The sequence below is a fragment of the Bombina bombina genome, chromosome 11, assembly GCF_027579735.1.
Source record: "Bombina bombina isolate aBomBom1 chromosome 11, aBomBom1.pri, whole genome shotgun sequence".
NCBI classification, from domain to species: Eukaryota; Metazoa; Chordata; class Amphibia; order Anura; family Bombinatoridae; genus Bombina; species Bombina bombina.
In genome coordinates this window covers 36,541,086-36,562,492 of record NC_069509.1, presented here as the reverse complement: position 1 = coordinate 36,562,492, position 21,407 = coordinate 36,541,086, and the positions used below count along the sequence as shown (strand labels likewise).

General features: G+C 37.9%; 2 protein-coding genes across 3 annotated transcripts in view; one reads left to right on the top strand and one right to left on the bottom strand.

The window, feature by feature from the left end:
* KAT8 (lysine acetyltransferase 8) overlaps positions 1–3,275 on the bottom strand; it is a 36,131-nt gene extending 32,856 nt beyond the window's left edge. Inside the window, exon 1 of one of the 2 annotated variants that reach the window (XM_053694760.1) lies at positions 3,152–3,275. In XM_053694760.1, coding sequence (XP_053550735.1) covers positions 3,152–3,184 — 33 coding nt within the window. In that variant the 5' untranslated portion in view covers positions 3,185–3,275. The remainder of the gene's footprint in view (positions 1–3,151) is intronic. The other variant, XM_053694761.1, reaches the window with a different exon arrangement.
* A 379-nt stretch (positions 3,276–3,654) lies between these two features.
* Positions 3,655–18,591, top strand: LOC128641633 (zinc-binding protein A33). The gene is made up of 9 exons (XM_053694170.1): positions 3,655–3,721; positions 8,136–8,210; positions 9,968–10,113; positions 10,574–10,957; positions 13,729–13,824; positions 14,042–14,275; positions 15,205–15,227; positions 15,286–15,434; positions 17,270–18,591. Exons 1-9 carry the CDS (start codon positions 3,655–3,657, stop codon positions 17,815–17,817), a joined length of 1,722 nt encoding a protein of 573 aa, XP_053550145.1. The 3' UTR covers positions 17,818–18,591.
* Positions 18,592–21,407: the final 2,816 nt, after the last annotated feature.

The window sequence follows — 21,407 nt, the reverse complement described above, 5'->3', positions numbered from 1 at the left end:
GCAGGCTTGTTTATAACGTTGGATACAATATCAAAGGCTAAAACAATTATTGTTACAATTGAAAGCAGCACATCAAAGTTATATATATATAATTTGAAAATAAGTTCATATGACAAACTCTCTATAGCCATTACTTATCTAAAGGTGGAAGGAACGTATGTAAAGAGATATCAGAGTCTTAGATCTAAAATCATGAATATTACATAATAAAATACATCGTTAAAAAGTTTCTGCAAATTATATTTTAATTTGATAAGTAAGCTTTCATTGATTAGCCATACTTACACTGAAATTGTAATCAATTGAATTGTATTATTCGCAAACGAACGGAAAATGCAGCTGCTCTCTCTCTCGTACACTATATTATATTGAATGAATATAGATATTCATTGAATACTATGTTGCCAAGATCAATGACGCCTGCGCTGTATAAAGCAAAGACTGGCATTAACGCATGCGCATTGTTTACCGCCGTCGATGTTTTGCGCATGCACAAGGGTTATCTTCGCCAGGCATGAGCGTTGTAGGCACGTATAGAGCGGGTGGGAACGCTCTATACGTCATAAGCTAAACAGACATGAAATGGATCATGGGCGGAGCTTGTAACGGAACGGTAGGGGAGAATAAAATACATTTATTAACGAAATATGTTATGCAAAAAAATAAATAAGTTAGCAACTGTGGATTTTACAAGGTGATACATTAAATAATGATTGCAGAAAGACCAAACATTACCTTCACTTGTTATATGTTTATTGGCACTATACCAGGGTGTTGACATACGCTTATTAATACTTGTCCGAGTTCATGGTATGCAAATTGTGCTACTAAACTAGTAGATTAATTCCTTTTACTTACTTGAATACAGTGACCATAGCTATCTTAACAAGCACTTATGCTTTATGTTAGATTACTGACATCAGGTCCGGGCAGTTGATAACGTTAGATCATTGGCATTAGGCCAGGGCAGCAGATAACGCTTATAACTAATTTAAATCTACGGTATTCAAGTATGCTACCAATGTAACAAACTAAGTTTATTTACTGAGTAAAACATTGGTATAATAGTCAAGCACACAGTGTATGTCAGATTACTGGCAATAAGCCAGGGCAACGTATGATGCTGAGGATTACGAATTTGTGATATACCAATGTGCTGTTCATTCTACAGATAAATTATATTCAGTACCTGTTTATAGCAGTGTCACTGTAGCCTAGAAAAACGTACACCTTTGAGTAGTAGAAAACACTTTGTCCAATATCCCTCTTTTCTTTCGATCCATAACAGAGGGAACATTTTACCTTTTTTGACTAATAAGGTACCCATTTTGGTAGTACATAACACACAGTATATCTATACTATTATAAAGTTTGCAATCTAGACAAATTTGCTTACCAGACCCACATTGAGCGTTTGTCCACTTTGATATGCCTTGATCACTCACGTTGACTATAGACTTTAGCAATAAAAGTTTTTCAACTAGTACCAGTATTGTAGTGTTTTTATAAGTTCTGTCGGGCAGCAAACAGTGTATCTGTTCTCATTTTTTGCAACAATAAAGGTTACATTTTAACATTGATTCTTACTATTTCCTGTATCCAATATTGTGTGCTTAGAGGCAATTTTCTTGGTTTCACCCTGCTCTAAGGATGTTTTTTTTTTTAATAAAATTTTCAGATATTATCATGGACATGAAATATGTTCAGACAGCAATATAACATATTTAAGTATTCATAGATAGCATTAAAAAAAAAGATAATGGCACCATATTTCCATTTTTTTATTGTATCTACATTTCCTGTTATTTAGAGGGATAATGTACTAATGCAAGTGGCTAATTAGAGTTCACTGTACTGAAAGCAGCTGCAGGAAAGCCCTATCATATGGGCTGAGTTCTCCGTCTTATCTCTGCTAGGAGATTGATTGCTCCTGCTGCTTTTTGATTACATAGCCTTTCTATAGCCAGTACTGGAGTATTGCAAAGTTTAATATAGGTGGTGGTTTCATCAGGCAAACGCTGCTATTTCATATACCACAATACAATTCAATCAAGTAAAATATTCAATTTGAAACATATTAAAGAGGAGACAGTTTTCCAATTGTCTCTTTAAAGAGTTAAACTAATTCTCCATTATGTGTTTCGAGTGACTTGTTATACCAGCTGCAAAGTATTATTTTTTTTGGATATGACATATTAAATAATAGGTAAAATAAGGCTCCAATTCATTTGAGCATGTCATTTTAAGACTACCAACCTGAAATGGGGTTAAACACACAATAAAAGTGCTGCTTTGGACCACCAGAAACCACTGCTGATTCGATCGGCAGCACAATTGAGTCGTGCAATTAGCACTACTGATTGGATCAGCGTCGGTTTATACTCTGGATCAACAGTACTCCCCAGGTCCTAATCAGCAATTCTAAAGTATGGTTAACCCCTTTATGGGGAATTAAATGCAATGTAGTGTATGGTCGGTAGTCTTAAAATGACATGTTCTAACGAGTTATAGAATATTATTTTTTTACTATTTATGGCCCTTTAAAGGGACATGAAACACTATTTGTTGTTCATGATTCAGATAGAACATGCAATTTTATACAACTCTTGGTATCTTTTGTTAAATAACCTAGGTCTTTTCAACAAATAATTACCAGGGGAACAAAACAACCTTGATAAAAGTTGGAAAGTTTTATTTTTAAATTTCATATCCCTTTAATGGCATGTACAGTAACAAACATGCCCTTGGCACATCAGTAATAAACACAGTCATGGTAAAGGCATTTAGCTTTACATACAGCTTTAACTCTTTAGATGCCAAAGTATGGTTGCAAATGTAATTTATTGCCTGTGCCAGACATGTAGAAGGGCACAGACCTAGAAAACTGGTGCCCACTTGCTGACCCATAACATTTACATTGTGGTGACACAGTAAACAAGTATTAGTCATGTAGACGACCCCCATGCAGAGCAAATGTCTCCCCATAGCATGCTGTGGTTACACCCTGATATCTTGCTGGGTACAGATAATAACAATACACTGTAGTCAGACCCCTGGCTTTGTTTACAGAAATATAATTCATTATGAGCAGGTAAATAACCCGGAAATATAAATAGTGGTTTTCACAGGAAGTATCACACCCAGTAATTACCCCACGCGCGATATTATCACACTTTGAATCCATTACCGACTCGGTCACGTGATGTACGTCACGTCAGGCGCCGAAGGGAAAAAAAAAAAAACACAACACGAGAGTGAGTAATCCTGGGAAAGAGCGACGGCGGGAAGTGCGTCTAGGGAAAGTGATGTCATGTAAAGGACACAAGAGGTGGGCGGCCATCTTTAGTGAGGGCAAAGCATGATTCAACATGAGGTTGAGGGATCATAAAAACAGAGTGTTTATACATTGGCAACTAACTATAAGCGACTGCGTAAAATAATAAAATGTATACCATGGCTAGTATTGTTAACGTTATATACAAGGGTAGCGTTTTATATAGCCGCTAAACAAGATGGGTTCTTCCGAGTGCACGGTCACCCCTCAGATAATAGTGAATTGTCTCTCCCGTCTCCATGGTTACAAGTCAAGACGCTGCAGTTTGCAAAACTTTTCACTAGTAATGACTTGGAATTACTTGTGTCACGCGCCTTTAGATGGAACCAGAAGCTCCTGGAATTGGCGGGAAAACCTGTCTGTGTCTGACAGGGGACAACACTTGGCGTGTGTGCTAATGTTATATTTAACCGCGTGTGTGACAGTGACTGAGACTTAGTAATACTATGGGCTAGATTTATCAAAGCCATTCTCCTCTAATATCGTGCAAAATAACTCATACAAACGGATCCTCATATTTATCAAAGTACTCTGCGCCTATAATTGCGCAAATCTGAAAGAAACTTCTTCGCACTTCACTTGCATTCGCCTAGGCGCACAGGCGCGCTCCCGAGTGCACCAATATACATTAGTAATCGGCGTAATTTAACAGCCCGGCCTACAAATACGCCCAGTTGCTTATTCATCATTGCTTTGCGCCGATAATTCCGGCTGTAATTGCGTGTTGTATATTTCGCCATACAGACTCAATCGAACACCATTATAATACATGCTTTTACATCTTGAGATGCAGTACTTTACTCTTTTAACACATTTTTCAAAAGTTCAGCGCAAAGAAGATACTGTTATTCCCAGTAATTTGCGCTTCCACAGGCGCATATGGTACTAAAAGTTTTATATGGATATATTCATTTTTGTGTCAACTTATGGCACAAACAGCACAGAAACATTGTGTAATATAAATATTAGCTAATTAGTTACCTAAAAAACGTTTTTTTAATAATCAAAACATGGCGGCGCAAATATTTATAGGGAGTAAATAGGGAGTAAATGCTGTTACCGACAGGCGCAATTTATCATTACTACGCCCCAGTTCGCCTGCGCAAAGTTACGTCTATTTTTTTGATAAATTTAGGCGCACATGTGCGCCTCTCCGGAGGCGAGCTGGGGCGCAGTTACAGGCGAAGAACATACAGAGTTCGCCTAGCCTTTGATAAATCTAGCCCTATATACTCTTGTGATAGAAGGGTCATGTGGCTAGCTCCTACACGTCGTGCACGGAAGGGACCATCACTTCAGGTTACACAACTAAATATCACATTTATTCTAAAAAGTTCTGTAGTTTATATGTTCTAAAAAAGTAAGATTTACTTGATCTCACATGACAAATATAGAAAAGTAATATATATATATAACGTGTGTGTAAAACAAGGAAACGCCCAAGCTTGTCACTTGGAGACATTTATTGCTATTAAAAGGACATTCCATCCAAAATTGGAATTCACATGGATGCATTTTGTACGCTTCTAATAAAATCTATAACTTTTTTCAAGTGTATTTAAGTATGCACCGTGCACCAGCATTTTAAGCGCATCACTTAGCTCAGAGATCCTAAGGTGCTTGTATCATCTGGTAATAACTCAATTTGTTAATTGCTGACATACCAGCCCCACTGGTGTTCTGGGCAGCTGCAATATTTAAAATGCTGGTGCACTGACCATATCTAGCTATGCTTCACATGTAGAGGAAAAAAATGACTAAAAGAGTGATAACTTTTACTAGAAGCATTTTTGACTACGTGTATGGTGCAAATAATTTTCTATTCAAAAGTGGAATTCATTTATTTGCATTTAAATTTTGACCAGAATGTCCCTTTAATTACTTGTTAACCTGTTGGCTGCCTGAGAGATCTAAGCGCTGGGGAATCCGTTGGCGCTCTACAAATAACCGCTAATAATAATAATAATCTTCTGCAGTTGTCTTTTTTTTGCAGTCAATGGGTTAAATACACCCCTTAGAGTTTAATATTTTAACAACTTTTCAATGTAAGTTTACTTTTGGTATCCTTCATTGATAAACAGGTAGGTAAGTTTAGGAGCGTGCACGTCTGGAGCACTATGGAAACAGTTGTGCAGCAATGCTTTTAAGAATTGTATACATTTGTATAAGCACTAGATGACAACTGGTTGCTATACAGTGCTCTAGGTATGTACTTGCTATACCTACCTGGGTAGCCTTTTAAACAAAGAATATCACAAGAACAAAGCAAACTTGAAAATAGAAGTAAAAACTTTTTCATAAATTGTAGGTTATTTTTTAATCAAGAAAAGAAAATGTTTTGCAACTAAACATTATAGGGACATGAGAATTTAACCATTTTATTTCATGATTTAAATAGAACATGCTATTTTATTTTACTTCTATTATCACACTTTCTTCATTTTCTTGGTATCTTTTGTTGAAAAGCAGAGATGTAAGTTTAGAAAGCTTGGAGCATTATACGTCAGCAATTTTGCAAGAATGCTCCAGATACCTACCTAGGTGTCTCTTCAACAAAGAATACCATGGGAATAAAACAAATTTAATAATCAATGTAAAATGAAAACTTTTTTTTTATTGTATGCCCTGTCTGAATTACCAAAGAAACATTTGAGTTGTCATGTCCCTTTAAAGGGGCATGAAACTCAAAAGTTCTCATTCATGATTCAAATAGAGCATACAATTTTAAACAACTTACTAATGTATTTCTATTATCAATTTTGCTTAATTCTCTTTGCATACTTTATTAAAGGTGGAACAATGCAACACTGGGAGCTAGCTGAACACATCAGTAAGCCAACGACAAGAGGCATATGTGTGCAGCCACCATTCCGCAGCTAGCTCCCAGCACCTGAGCCTACCTAGGTATGCTTTTAAGCAAATGATACCAAGAGAACAAAGCAAATTAGATAATAGAAGCATATTGCCAATTTGTTTAACCCCTTAACGACTGACACACCCTGTATGTTGCACGGTCGCTAAGGAGTTGGTTGTTGGCAAAGCTTTGCTAGTACTGCATGCCTCACTTCTGGAAGCGTGTAGCTATATTGCGTTGGCAAGACCTGCGTCATAGACGAGGGCAGATAAGAGGGCCTGTTAAACGACCACTGACTCTCATTATAGTGTTACAATTCTATGCTCTATCCGAATTGTGAAAGACAATGTTAGGGTTTTATATCCCTTTAAAATGATGTAGAAATGAATGAGAGTTAATTCTTTATTAACAATAGTTAATAAAGAAAAAAATGTTTTGGGGAAGGGTTAAAGAGACAATGTATATGACGAGGGGTGAGAATGGGAAGGGGTCAAAGGTGTGTGTATGTGTCTTGTATATAAAGTGTATAGCAGAGAACTAAATGGACAACTCTAGTACTTGAACCTTTGTACCTGATGGTATTTGCGCTGACATGAATAATTATGGTGCCTGCACCTTATAGAAATCTATTGTCTGAGCGAAATGACACCGCTCCATTCTCCAACATAACTACCGTGCATACAATAGCAGACGAGGACTTGGCAAGTCTGTGGTTCCATGCCCCAGTGGTGTTTTCCACAATTTTTTTATTACAACTACCGTGCACACAATATCTATTAACCTTTGACATGTAATCTGAGCATAAGCAGTATGGACTTCACTCCAGTGAAGTTAAAGGGACAGTCAAGTCCAAAGAAAACTTTAATTTTTCAAATATGGCATCTAATTTTAAACAACTTTCCAATTTACTTTTATCAACTATTTTGTTTTGTTCTCTTGGTATTCTAGTTGAAAGCAAACCTAGGGAGGCACATATGATAATTTCTAAGCCCTTGAAGGCCGCCTCTATTTTATTTACTTTTCACAGCAGGGGAGAGCAAGCTCATGTAGGCCATATAGATAGCATTGTGGTCACAGCCGTGGCAGGCACTGCACTAATTGGCTAAAATGCAAGTCAATAGATAATAACTAAAAGTCATGTGATTAGGGGCGGTCAGAAGATGCTTAGATAAAAGTTAGTCACAGAAGTAAAAAGTGTATTAATATAACAGTGTTGGTTTTGCAAAACTGGGGAATGGGTAATAAAGGGATTATCTATCTTTTTAAACAACAACAATTCTGGTGTTGTGTTGACTGTCTCTTTAACTCCATACTACTTGCATTTTGGCACTTCACTTGTAATCTGTCCCTTTGTCTTTAACATTTTACATTTTGGTCTGACCTTTTTATATTGAACTTTTTTTGCAATATTTTGCTGCAGCACTTTACCTGACACTATGGTAGTAAAGTTTTTAAAGGGATATAAAGGTCTGAAAGCAAATGTGCATGGGTGTATTTAAATTTTAAAATATAAGCATTTTTGCAATATACTTCCATTTGCTTCTAGTAGAAGTTATACCTGTTTTCGAGCGGCATACACACATATCCTGTGAGATCCTTGTGTGCTATATATACTGAGAGGTCTTAGTGCTGTTTATTGCTTCTTTGAAGACATCATTTGTGTCATACAAGCTACTGCTGACTCTGAGAAGGTGTGGTGTTTAAATACTGTTGTATGGACCCTCACAGGATATGTACATATGCTACAGAAAAAACAGTAGTAACTTTTATTAGAAGCATTTTTGCTAATGGAAGTATATTACAAAGTTGCTACTATTTCAAATTGAAATGCACCCATGTACATTTAATTTTTTACCTTTCTATACCTTTAATAATAATACCCATGACAATTAGATGACTTGGAATTTTTCTTGGTTTAATTCAGTATTTTATTTGCCTCCTCTCTAGGCTTGGTGCTTGTGGTTGGAACCCGAAGAAGTGAACAAGACAAGACAGAGGATTTTTATGTGCGATATAAAGAATGTATGTCTTAAGGAATTTTCTAGTTGACGGTGTAGCATAATACTTTGGGTGCAGATACTGTCATTGGTCCTGCTCCAGAATTACAACTTTTAACCATATGTCTGTGTAAATCAACACTTTAAATAAAAAAGGAAGAGCAATAGCCAAGGTAGGTTATTTGCTAAATAGGGACAAGGTTGCATATCTGACGAAGCCCCGTATCCAGTCCAGTGTGGGAGGGGTGAAACGCGTAATGCTGGAGCTTTGATTACATAGTTGCTGGTCTATCATTGGAGGATTGCAGTCCAACACAAGGCAGGTGTTTCAAATGGTGCAAGTGAAGATGCCGCAATTATATTGCCTGGATCCTGCACAGAAGAGGCTCTTTGGAAGCACCCAGTCGTAGGACTATTCAATAAGAAGTTAGTGAGTGGCTTCTTTTGTCTTGCCACCCCGCACTCTGCATTGGTATCTCATACAGCGGAGTCCGGTATTCCCGGCAGTAGCCTGAGTTTTTTTAGCAATCAGACTTTCCCCATCGTTACACACAATCTGCTGCCTGCCTTTTTCAGTCACATTGGATTAAGACTCTCTTTGGGAACGAGGGCGCTTTTCACATCAAGTGCCTGGATCACGGAGCATGTTGTATTACACTATGTGCCCGTGGTTACTACTTTGAAAACGGCCTTTCTTTGTATTCAAGTGCCATATCCTAACAGAGTGGTTCTAAGAACATTTAAGGGCCCGGTATACCTATGCCGTTCACGGACAGTGTACATACATGCTATCATGTGGGGGGATTTTGATTGTCTCTTTATACTGTTGTTTGCTTTTTTTGATGGGTTGTTTTAAATAGTATTTTGTACATGCATTAGTTGTTTGTGTGTGGGGAATAGGTATATAACCCTGCTCCATTTGTCTTTTTTTGTAATAAATACGCTTCAAACTTTGAGTGCAGTCTTGTCCCTCTTTAGCAAATAACCTACCTTGGCTATTGCTCTTCCTTTTTCACTTTTGGTCATAATTTAAATGACCTGCTCAGTGATCTGACCTCAACCCCCTTTAAACACCTTGGGGCCAAATTATCTGCAGTAGCGGATAATGTCCGCAGCACATCAATAAATATCATTGCACAAGCATTTCTCGTGAAATGCTTGTGCAATACTGCCCCCTGCAGATTTGCGGCCAATTGACCGCTAGCAGGGGGTGTCAATCCGATCGGGGTGATTGCTGTCTGTCGCCTCAGAGGTGGCGGACAATAAAGGAGCAATGGTCTTAAAACTGCTGCTTCTTAACTCCTGTTTCCGGCGAGCCTGAAGACTTGTGCGGAAACATCAGCATATGGCTGCATTCGGCAGTTGATAAATCGGCCCCCTTGAATGAATTGGAAAGCAGATTGCGAACTAGAAATTTCCACAGGCACTCTCCAAAATATTGTGGAAAACCTTTCCAGTAGAGTTGCGGCTGCTAGTGACGCAAAGAGGGGAGGGTGCAACAGTATATTAATACCCAAAGTGTTGCATAGGGATGTCCAACATGCTCATATAGGAGTGATGGTCAGGTTTACACATTCTTTTGGCCATATAGTGTGTGATTCTTTTGCTTACGTCTATGAAAAGTACAAATTTAAGCTTCAATTTGTGCTGTATAAAAATAGCTACATATATATTTACGTTTATATATTTGTGTATAGATATATTTCTATGTATACTGTATATAATAATATTGGAACATATCTTGAGAACATGCCACTATCTAAAGCACTAGCCTTCCCACAGCTGACCCTCCTCATGAAGAGTGGGTGAACAGGAGGCGCTTGGTACCTTTGAATGGGGCAGAAGCAAAGAGGACTTTTGGATGTAATCCTGATATCCTGGAGCGGTTTGGTTTGATGAACACAGACAAAGTGGCTCGGAACAATAAGGTAAAAGTGACCGTCATGAAGTCTGTTTGAAGTATGGGTGAGGTTTTCACTGATTGTTTTTTAAACAAAAATTATCGTAATCAATGTAAACCAACATCTGATAGTAGTAGTTTTTTATGTACAATATTCCTTAAAAGGTCCATTATAATGGACAATTACGTGCTCTAATTCATCAAAGCATGTCATTTTAACATTAGCAACCCTGCTACCGTGTTTAACCCCTGCAAAGAGGTTACTAACACAAAGTTAAAGTACCCCTGTAGAGCCACAGAGAACTGCTTGTCCTGAGTTGAAATAGATGCTTACCCATTCGGCAGAGTTTGTGCCACTACCTTTGCTGATTAATTCTTTGCTGATTGTATTTAACAGTTTTGCGCATTTTAGGTGCATTTAGAAACATATAGTTTTTTTTTTTTTTTTTTTTCTTTAATCTAAAGTATTTTTTTTTATTTGGTTGCAGAAACCCAGGATGTTGCCTTCTCATACAGCGCAACATGACCTCCCAGAGGAGCTGATATGTCCAGTATGTAGCGACATCTTCTCTGACCCTGTGCTCCTTGACTGTGGACATAACTTCTGCCGCTCATGTCTGTCCTCCATAAGAGCCAACCAGCGCTGTCCCTACTGCTTAAAACTGCTCCTTGGCCAAAGATCCTTGCCCAACCAGGCCCTAGGGAGGCTCGCCCTTCACACTATGGAGACCCTAATGTTTAACAAAAGAATATCAGAGACTAAAAATCACTTAGTCGAGGGAGAAACATCACAATATGACAATTATTGTCCTTTGGAAAAATCTGCTGAGAGCAACAGTAGATCATTACATGAGAATGTCAAAAAATGCAGAGTAAGTATGAGCAAGGCCTGAACTTCACTAGCAGCCGAGTGCGGAGGTGATCCAGTAGGTTACTCCTTTTTTATACTTAAAGGAACATTTGCCATTTTTTTAGGTATGCAACAGAAATTATTTAATGCAGTGCCAAAGATCTGCATATAAAAAATAAATCTTTTTGTAAACTTTGGCAGGCCCTGGGCACGCCCCTTGAAAATCCTCTTTTTTTTTTTTTTTTTTTTTTTTTCTCTTACTCCCTTTGATTTGGCCATTTAAGCTGACCCCGGAGCATGTAGGCGGGTCAGGCTTCTGCATTTCACGGAATGAACTTCAGTCTCTCTGGGGGCAAAAGAAAATTTAATTAAAATGGAAAATTATTAAAAAAAGTGCATTGAAGATTTTTTTTCCTTTTTTATTCGTGTAATAAGTATTTTGTGTCTTTAGAAGAGGGTAAAGCATCCTTTATAGTATGTCTTTGGTTTGCTGTTTGTTCTATTGTGTGGCACAGTAAGAATTGGAAAAGATTCTAATATACGTATTTTATATAGCCTTCCCAGTTCAAGGTGTTTAGATATGTGTGTATGATTTACTCCAAGGGCATTTGTATATGGGTAGCATATTTTAGTAATAGTGCATTTGTATTGCAGGTGATCTGCATAAAAATATTAAGTGTTTAAAAAAAATTTGTTGGCTTTTGCATCTTCAGAGCTCTCCAGGGATACATTAATTTGACACCATCTCAAGTATGTTTACCTGTTCTCCTTTGTTGTAGATAGAGACCAGATGTAAATAAGCTTGTGTACTGTGCTAACCAATCACTTTTTAGCATATAGCAGGGTAAGACACGCAGTATTAAGCACTATGTAGCCAGCCGTGTAGCATTATGGGAGCAGTGCAATATTATAACATTTTCTATTATTTATAAATGTTACATTAGCTATCCAAAACACAATTTAACTGCACAATTTAACACAAACCAATTTAAAGTGATGGTAAACTCTCCCCTTTTTAAAGTCAGATCCGGAATGTTAGTGATATTTTAGATGGAGTTTAAAGGGACATGAAACCTAAATGTTTTCTTTCATGATTTAGAAAGCGCATGCAGTTTTAAACAACTTTCTAATTTACTTCTATTATCTAATTTGCTTCATTCTCTTGATATTCTTAGTTGAAAAGCATATTTAGATGGGCTCAGTAGCTGCTGATTGGTTGCTGCACATAGATGCCTCCTGTGATTGGCTCTCCCATGTGCATTGCTCTTTCTTCAACAAAGGATATCTAAAAAAAATGAAGCAAATTAGATAATAGAAGTAAATTGGAAAGTTGTTTAAAATTGTATTCTCTATCTGAATCATGAAAGAAAAAATTTGGGTTTAGTGTCCCTTTAATTCATCAGTTGTAACGAAGATGCGCTATAACTTACTTTTTAATATAGTTATGAAATTCAAATACCCCACACTTTGCTGCCCACTTCAAAAGTCAATTTTTCTGTGAGTTTAAGGGACATGAAATCCACATTTTTTCTTTTGTGATTTAGAAAGAGCATGCCATTTTATACAAGTTTCTTATTTACTTATATTATCTAATTATTTGCTTCATTCTCTTGATATCACTTGCTGAAAAGCATATCTAGATATGCTCAGTAGCTGCTTATTGGTTGCTGCACATAGAGGTCTTGTGTGATTAGCTCACACATGTGCATTGCTATTTCTTCAACAAAGGATATCTAAAGAATTGAGCAAATTAGATAATAGAAGTAAATTGGAAAGTTGTTTAAAATTGCATGCCCTATCTGAATCATGAAAGTTTAATTTTGACTAGACTGTCCCTTTAACGGTTGAATTGTTGTTCAATCAGCTCTCTCCGAATATGGCACTTTTGTTGTAGCTAGAGCAGTAATCGGAGAACAATTTAAACTGTTTGTGACTTTTGAAGTGGGCAGCGGAGTGCAGGGTATTTTACTTTTACATCTATATTAAAAAGTAAGTTATAACACATATTTGTAACAACTGATGCATGCACATCTCTACTGTACACAATGGTTGGCAGCTTAGAAAAGTTCCAATGATCTAGTCCTATGGCACCAGCCAGGCCTTTTGGTAACGCAAGATGAGTGGTTTTCTGGACTATTCCTCACATTGTTGGATGATAAAGTCTCTGGTATATAAGGGGACTCTTGATGCGAAGGTTCTAACATGTCAATGTATATCCAGGATGCTTTTATATGTCCCCATTATGAAAAGGTGTCTAATTTTATAGACCTAGGTGACAAAGTCTGAACTTATACATAGCAGTTACAACAATATAAACAAAGCTAAGAAAGAAAAATGTAGATAACTAAACAGCATGAGATGCATTTTTCAATCAGTTTACATATAAAGCTACTTCCCACAAGGCTAAGGTCGTTCTTATGTTAAAGTTAGGTTTACTTGTTTATACTGCTCACATACTGAAGGGGGTGCTGTTTTTAGCACTACTTTTTAGTGCACAAGCCTTTTGCAGACCCAGGCTACAGCCATGCATGTTTTTTTTTTTTTTTATTGTTAAGCTTAAACATATTCAACATATATTAAATATATTTTTTAAAGTGTTTATTGTAATTCGCTGCTCTGCTTGTACATAGTTATAATTGTTTTTGTGCATCGTACTCACATACATGGTTCCCAAATTGTTTTCTCTGGTCCTGAATTTTTAAATATATATAATCTATAAGAATGGTCCAGCAGTCTTCATAAAAAGGTTTATGCATTTATGTCCCAAAAATACCACTTTTTTTTTCTCTGCAGGAAGAGCTGAGCGCTGCTGTTACTCAATTGCAAGCCAGTCTGCAGCTGCAGCGAGCACGGTGCACTCAGCAGGAGCAGCGCATTAACAAGCACGTGGTAAGAACTTGTTTGCAGGGTTGTTTTATTAGAATCGGATGTTTATAAAACCATACAATAAATAGAGGTATCAGTGCTTGACTTCGTTACATTCTCACGTAGTGTGATGTGGCTGCTGCAAATACAATAGTATTCTCCTATGGATACGGGCACTTATATTCCATCAGCCACGTCCAATGGAAATAGAATAAAGTGATTCTGTTTGCTGCCTTCACAGGAAACTGTGCGCACCCTGAAGAAACACCTGGAGTCCCAGTTTGCAGCCTTACAGCGGTTTCTCCTAGACAGAGAGCAGGCACTACAAAGGGAGCTGGAGCAGGAAGCAGAGGACTCTCTGAGGGACATGGAGCAGGAGCTGCATGATCTGAGGGAACAATGTCAGGGAATGCAGGAGACCCTTGACAGGGCTTACAGAAAGATGACCCAGCAAGATCCCTCCGACTTCCTGATGGTGTGTTCCTAGCTCTATGTCTTAGGACAGCACAAATCCTGAGCAGAGGCAATGGGTATAACGGTTATAGGGAGTGCATCTCCATCATTTATTTAAATATCACTGTGCTCCTCCAAACAGTCACCGCTAAGGGATTTATTTATTGCTTGATAAATCACGGCGAGCAAGTTCTAGTGAGAACTTGCTGCCGTAGTGGCTTCATAAATCTAGCCCTTAGTATTCTGTTTTCCAAAGATATTTATGTGTTTGTGTATTTCTGTACCACAGGCGCTATAATATTATTTTTTTTAAATGTGTTTACATAGACAAGTTTCGCTTGCGCTGGACTTATACTGTACCGAGATGTTACAAGAATTCTAATCTATTTCTATTTTTGTTTTATTTGTATATCTCTGGGCTACGTGTAATCTGACCGCACCATAGTCATAAAGTGCCCAGATCCTATGTTTGTCAAGAATTCTCCATTACATTTTTGTATTTAAAGGGATATTAAACCCATAATTTGTATTTCATGACTTTGATAGAGCATGAGATTTTAAACAACTTTCTAACTTACTTCTATTATCAAGTTTTCTTTGTTTGATATCTTTTGTTGAAAAGCAGGGACATAGGCTTAGGAGCCAGCCCATTTCTGGAGCACTATATGGCAGTGGTTTTGCAAGAATGTTATTTCCAAGAGCACTAGATGGCAGCGCCATTTCCTGCCATGCATGGGCTCCAAACACCTACCTAGGTATCTCTTCAACACGGAATATCATGGGAACAAAGTAAATTTGAAAATAGAAGTAAATTGGAAACGTATGATGTGTCTGAATCACAAGAGAACATTTTTGGGTTTCATATCCCTTTAACCTATATATAAAAAAATATATTTATTTGTATTTTCCAGTTTACATTAATGCTGTATACTTTTTTTTTGTAACTTGTAGGGAGTGAATTTGGTGACCAAGAGGTGCGTGCTTTTTTTTACTTCATAATCTCTCCGCTCGGAATCCTCACTCCTAACCTCTGTTCTGTTGCCCCACATCAAGGTGCAGAATGATGCAGAAAATGGATGATGAGCAACCTTTTGCAGATTTACACAGCCACATCCTGGGCAAGTTCAGGGGCCCCGTGCAATATGCAGTGTGGAAGGATATGAGAGTTGTGCTTGATCCAGGTGAGGAGGAGTGCACGTTTGTCAGGGCTTCACCATAGTAAGATATTTTACTTTCATGTTCTGCCAAGATAGCATATAAAGCAAATCCATAACTCACGGTGAGTTGTAGGAGGGACAAAATAAAGGTACAGTAAAGCGACAGTCAAAATAAAACTTTATGATTCAGATGGAGCATGGAATTTTAACTTCTATTATCTAATTGATGTGCTTGTCTCTGTATCCTTTGTTGAAAAGCATACCTAGGTGGGCTTAGGAGCAGCAATGCACTACCAGGAGCTAGCTGCTGACTGGTGGCTGCAGCAAATTTGATAACAGAAGTAAATTGGAAAGTTGTTAGAGCATACCATTTATTTTTTTTTATTTAGAATCATGGGGAAAATGGGGTTTCAGGTCCCTTTAATGGACAGTAAACACCATGAGAACATAATTTAAAATGTTTAATTAAAGGGATACTAAACACAATTTTTTTCCTTCATGTTTCAGATAGGAGTAAATTAGAAAGTTGCTTAAAATTGCTGCTCTATTAATTTTTCTTAGTTATTTTGCTATCTTTATTTGGAAATGCAGAAATGTAAGGTTAGGAGCCAGCTCATTTTTCGTTCAGAACCTGGGTAGCGCTTGCTGATAGGTGGATACATTAAGCCACCAATCAGCAAGCACTACCTAGGCGCTGATCCAAAAATGGTCCGGCTCTTAAGCTTACTATCCTGCTTTTTCAAATAAAAATAGCAAGAGAATAAAGTAAAATTTATAATAGAAGTAAATTAGAAAGTTGGTTAAAATGGCATGCTCTATCTCAGTGTTTTTCAACCAGTGTGCCGTGACACACTAGTGTGCCGTGAGAGATCCTCAGGTGTGCCACGGCAGACTGACAACAGTGTGACAAATTTTTTAAACTTTGCTTGTTTTTTACTCCCAGTGCAGGGGTAGTTTGTAGGAGGCATGGCATAACAGCACAATACATACAGTATGTGTGTGTTTGTGTGTATGTGTATATAGATATGCTGTATTAGGCTACAATGTGTGATTTTTTTTAAAATTTTGGGATGGTGGTGTGCCACAGGATTTTTTAATGTAAAAAAGTGTGCCACGGCAACAAAAAAAAGGTTAAAAATCACTGCTCTATCTGAATCGTGAAAGAAAAAAATGTTTAGTATCACTTTAAGCATATTAAGACAGCTCTGCGATATACTTTATCTACCCACCCCCATTCATGCAATTTGAGACTAAAAGGCATGGGTTTTTCAGTTCTAAGATCTCAAAGTGCTCATGTCCAGCTTCACAAGTTTAACCTTATCACATATGTGTCTTCAGTTGGCTTCAGGAGAGATGGTAAGATAAGAACAGCAAAACTATTGCAAGATTGCTAACATAATGACTGTGGCTAGAATTTTCTACACCAGAAGCAAGTCTGGATTGTAAAGTTTTTCTTTTATGATTCACATAGAGCATGTGATTATAAACAACTTTCCAATTTACTTCTAATGTCTCATTTGTTTTGTTCTCGATATCCTTTGTTGAAAAGGATACCTAGGTAGACTCAGTAGGTGCTGATTGGGTGCTGCACATATATGCATCATCTTATTGGCTAACCCAGTGCATTTAGCTAGCTCACAGTAGTGCAATGGTGCTCCTTCAACAAAGGATTCCAAGAGAATGAAGCAAATTAGGTAATAGAATACAATTGGAATTTAAATGGTATTCTCTGTATCTGAGTCATGAAAGAAACCATTTGGGTTTAATTTCCCTTTAAATTTGTTTCAGTATATCTTATTAATCATTACAGGTAGCCAGGAAATGATTTACCAATATGTATGTCTCTTGATTTTCTGCAGACTTATCCTCTCCGCACTTGGATCCTGACACAGCTCACCCTGACCTGCTGCTCTCTGAAAGTCGGCAATCTATCATCTTCTCCCCAGGGAGCAGCCTATCTCACCCCAGCCCTGCAAGGTTCAATCAGTACCTTGTGGCCCTTGGAATCCCCAGGTACAAATCTGGGAAGCATTACTGGGAGTTGGAAATCGGGCAAAACACAGAGTGTGACTTGGGAGTGGCTTTGGAAAGCATTAGCCGTACAAACCATTTCACTCTGGCTCCCACTGATGGTTGCTGGGTCTGCTCTGTGAGGCATGGACAACGCTTTATAGCCTTCGACTCCTCAATCCAGGTCTTTATGCCGCAGGAAAAGCTGCAACGTATTGGCGTGTATTTGGATTATGACAGAGGACAAGTTTCCTTTTATAATGCTGATGGCATGCGGCACCTGTACACCTTCACATCCTGCTTTACAGGCAACTTGTGTGCCTATGTGTCACCTTGTTGTGTGACAAATGCTCAGTGTGGATCACAGTTAATTAGGGTCAATCGAAACCATCTGTGACTTGATATTTTGGCTGCCTCTTGTTTCCAATACTATTTTATTTCATGTATATGATAAAAAATATTGTTTGCATGAAAAAAAGGTTAATTAAAAGTTGTTGTTTAAGTTTAAAGTTAAACCGAAAACATGTGGTTGTGTACAACTGAGGACTGTGCTGTGTATACAGATAAGGAGAATTGATAGAGAAAATGTCTGCATTTTGTCAGTATTTTTTGTGTCATCATATCTGTTATGCTAGAATATATTTGTTTTATTATAGCCGTTTTAAAAGGCCAAACTAGAGCAAAAAATTAAAGGCACTTATTCATTATATTTTAGCACTAATGACCCTGCAAATTTGTGTTTAACCTCCACAAAATGGGTTAAACACACAGTTAAAGTACCCATTGGGAGCTGCAGAGAAGTGCTGGTCCCAAGCAGACATAGCTGTGTTGTGCAACTGTCAATGTTGATTAGGTCCTATGATGTGAGTGCTTGTGACCAGCTGTTCTTTGTCGTTGCCACACAGTAGTTTAACCCCCGGAAAATATACATAGACTTTCAGGGTCAGTATTACTAAAGTGACATGGTCTAACGAATAAGAATGTCACTTTTGCTCTACATTGGCCCTTTAAACATAAATATTTATGTATGAGTTATGTTATAAAAAAATCATTTGGATATCTGTTCAGCCTCTGTTTTATGGTGACATCAGTACATTATATTCACTATGGCATTTCATAGACATTTGCCAGTTAATACATTTGTTACACTGATATTTGTGTTACACACTAAGCTTTGTGTCATTCATCATTTGTGAGTGTGACTTTCAATTATGTGCCATGTATTTTTAAGGGAGGGAGGAGTAACAGCTTGTCCCAAATGGTATCCTTCAGCCCAGTGGGTTGTAATTATCTAACTAGATATTTTACTGAGTGAGCTGGCCAACCACAATCTTACGGGTATACTGAGATCTTAAAGGGACAGTTTACTCAAAATATTTATCCCCTTGTTCCCAATGATCCACTTTACCCTCTGGAGTGTATTAAATTGTATTTCCTTTGCCCTTATATTGGCATTTGAAATAGTTTATTTAGCCTGTGGTTTCCCCCACCCATCCTGAGAGTTTTTGGCCTCAAGGCCAAGATGTGTAAACACAGCCAATAGAAGAAATTACACTCTCAGTGGGGTATAGAAGAGATAAGGTAATAAAAATGTTAATTTTCCATTGTTCTATCCAAGTATTGGTGATTGGTTTATGGACAGATATAGGATAAAGAAGCAGGTATATGTACACAATGTGATAAAGTAATGAGATCTGATTATACCTACAGATATAAGATAAAGAAGCATGTATATGTACACAATGTGATAAAGTAATGAGATCTGATTATACCTACAGATATAAGATAAAGAAGCAGGTATATGTACACAATGTGATAAAGTAATGAGATCTGATTATACCTACACTCTCAACCCATTTGATTAGGTTGTGGCTTCAAAACACAAAACCGGCTAATTCATATACACAAATAAGCCTTAAAAAAGCAAATCTCATACATTTTTATACTCTGCAGCTGGTAAAAAAAAGTAATTGGAAACCCATTCAGGGAAAAACAATTTTATAGCATACTATCCCTTTAACACTGGTGACCTCCCTGTGTGAGACTTTGCGGTTACTGATCTGTATGGAAGGTGAATTGATGACCATGTAGCTTGCAATAACTGGATGCAAGAGAAGCCATTGCAAAACAGCTGGGTTGAAATTCCTGGTGGTGTATTTGTTACAACTGGGTGTTTGGGTTTCTGATCTGGTTGTTGTCAGTCTGTTATGTTACTGTTCAAGTGTTTCACTGATGTTTGTCAGTCTGTGTCAGTATCCTTGTTCCAGTGTGTGGTATAGCAGGCTGTGTGACAACAGGATAATACTAATGTATTACACAATAGATAGAAATATGTGTCAGTTTGTGTATGATACTGATACAAATATGGCAGTTCTAGGGAGGTGCTATTGCTCCCCGCCCCCCTGTTTATTACTGTACCACCCATACCTTGCAGGTGCCAGCTGCCGTGGGTTTGCAAGCTACTGCATTTTTTGCATACTCTTTGCAGTGCAAGAAGGGAAAAAGAAATGTAATCCACCACAGTACGCATTATTGAACTTCAAGGGAAAATAAATTAAAACAAAAAACTTTATTAAACTTATTAAAAAAATACACATATGAATGGATTGTGTTGGCCTGACACATTTCACATTACAAAAAGCTCTTATTTATAAAGCACTGGATTTCAAACAATCAGCTGATTAAGTCAAATCAAGAATACTTTATTAGCATGACATTACTACATGTGTTGCCAAAGTAATATGTTACAATAAAACAAATCAATAACAATTTATAAAGTAGGAGTACAGGGAGTGCAGAATTATTAGGCAAATGAGTATTTTGACCACATCATCCTCTTTATGCATGTTGTCTTACTCCAAGCTGTATAGGCTCGAAAGCCTACTACCAATTAAGCATATTAGGTGATGTGCATCTCTGTAATGAGAAGGGGTGTGGTCTAATGACATCAACACCCTATATCAGGTGTGCATAATTATTAGGCAACTTCCTTTCCTTTGGCAAAATGGGTCAAAAGAAGGACTTGACAGGCTCAGAAAAGTCAAAAATAGTGAGATATCTTGCAGAGGGATGCAGCACTCTTAAAATTGCAAAGCTTCTGAAGCGTGATCATCGAACAATCAAGCGTTTCATTCAAAATAGTCAACAGGGTCGCAAGAAGCGTGTGGAAAAACCAAGGCGCAAAATAACTGCCCATGAACTGAGAAAAGTCAAGCGTGCAGCTGCCAAGATGCCACTTGCCACCAGTTTGGCCATATTTCAGAGCTGCAACATCACTGGAGTGCCCAAAAGCACAAGGTGTGCAATACTCAGAGACATGGACAAGGTAAGAAAGGCTGAAAGACGACCACCACTGAACAAGACACACAAGCTGAAACGTCAAGACTGGGCCAAGAAATATCTCAAGACTGATTTTTCTAAGGTTTTATGGACTGATGAAATGAGAGTGAGTCTTGATGGGCCAGATGGATGGGCCCGTGGCTGGATTGGTAAAGGGCAGAGAGCTCCAGTCCGACTCAGACGCCAGCAAGGTGGAGGTGGAGTACTGGTTTGGGCTGGTATCATCAAAGATGAGCTTGTGGGGCCTTTTCGGGTTGAGGATGGAGTCAAGCTCAACTCCCAGTCCTACTGCCAGTTTCTGGAAGACACCTTCTTCAAGCAGTGGTACAGGAAGAAGTCTGCATCCTTCAAGAAAAACATGATTTTCATGCAGGACAATGCTCCATCACACACGTCCAAGTACTCCACAGCGTGGCTGGCAAGAAAGGGTATAAAAGAAGAAAATCTAATGACATGGCCTCCTTGTTCACCTGATCTGAACCCCATTGAGAACCTGTGGTCCATCATCAAATGTGAGATTTACAAGGAGGGAAAACAGTACACCTCTCTGAACAGTGTCTGGGAGGCTGTGGTTGCTGCTGCACGCAATGTTGATGGTGAACAGATCAAAACACTGACAGAATCCATGGATAGCAGGCTTTTGAGTGT

Excerpts from the sequence above, each read along its gene's own strand:
- LOC128641633 (XM_053694170.1), top strand. The coding sequence starts at position 3,655 with ATGGAACCAGAAGCTCCTGGAATTGGCGGGAAAACCTGTCTGTGTCTG. Across the intron at positions 3,722-8,135 it reads GACAGGGGACAACACTTGGC|GCTTGGTGCTTGTGGTTGGA; the intron begins GTGTGTGCTAAT and ends CCTCCTCTCTAG. Across the intron at positions 13,825-14,041 it reads AGCGCATTAACAAGCACGTG|GAAACTGTGCGCACCCTGAA; the intron begins GTAAGAACTTGT and ends CTGCCTTCACAG.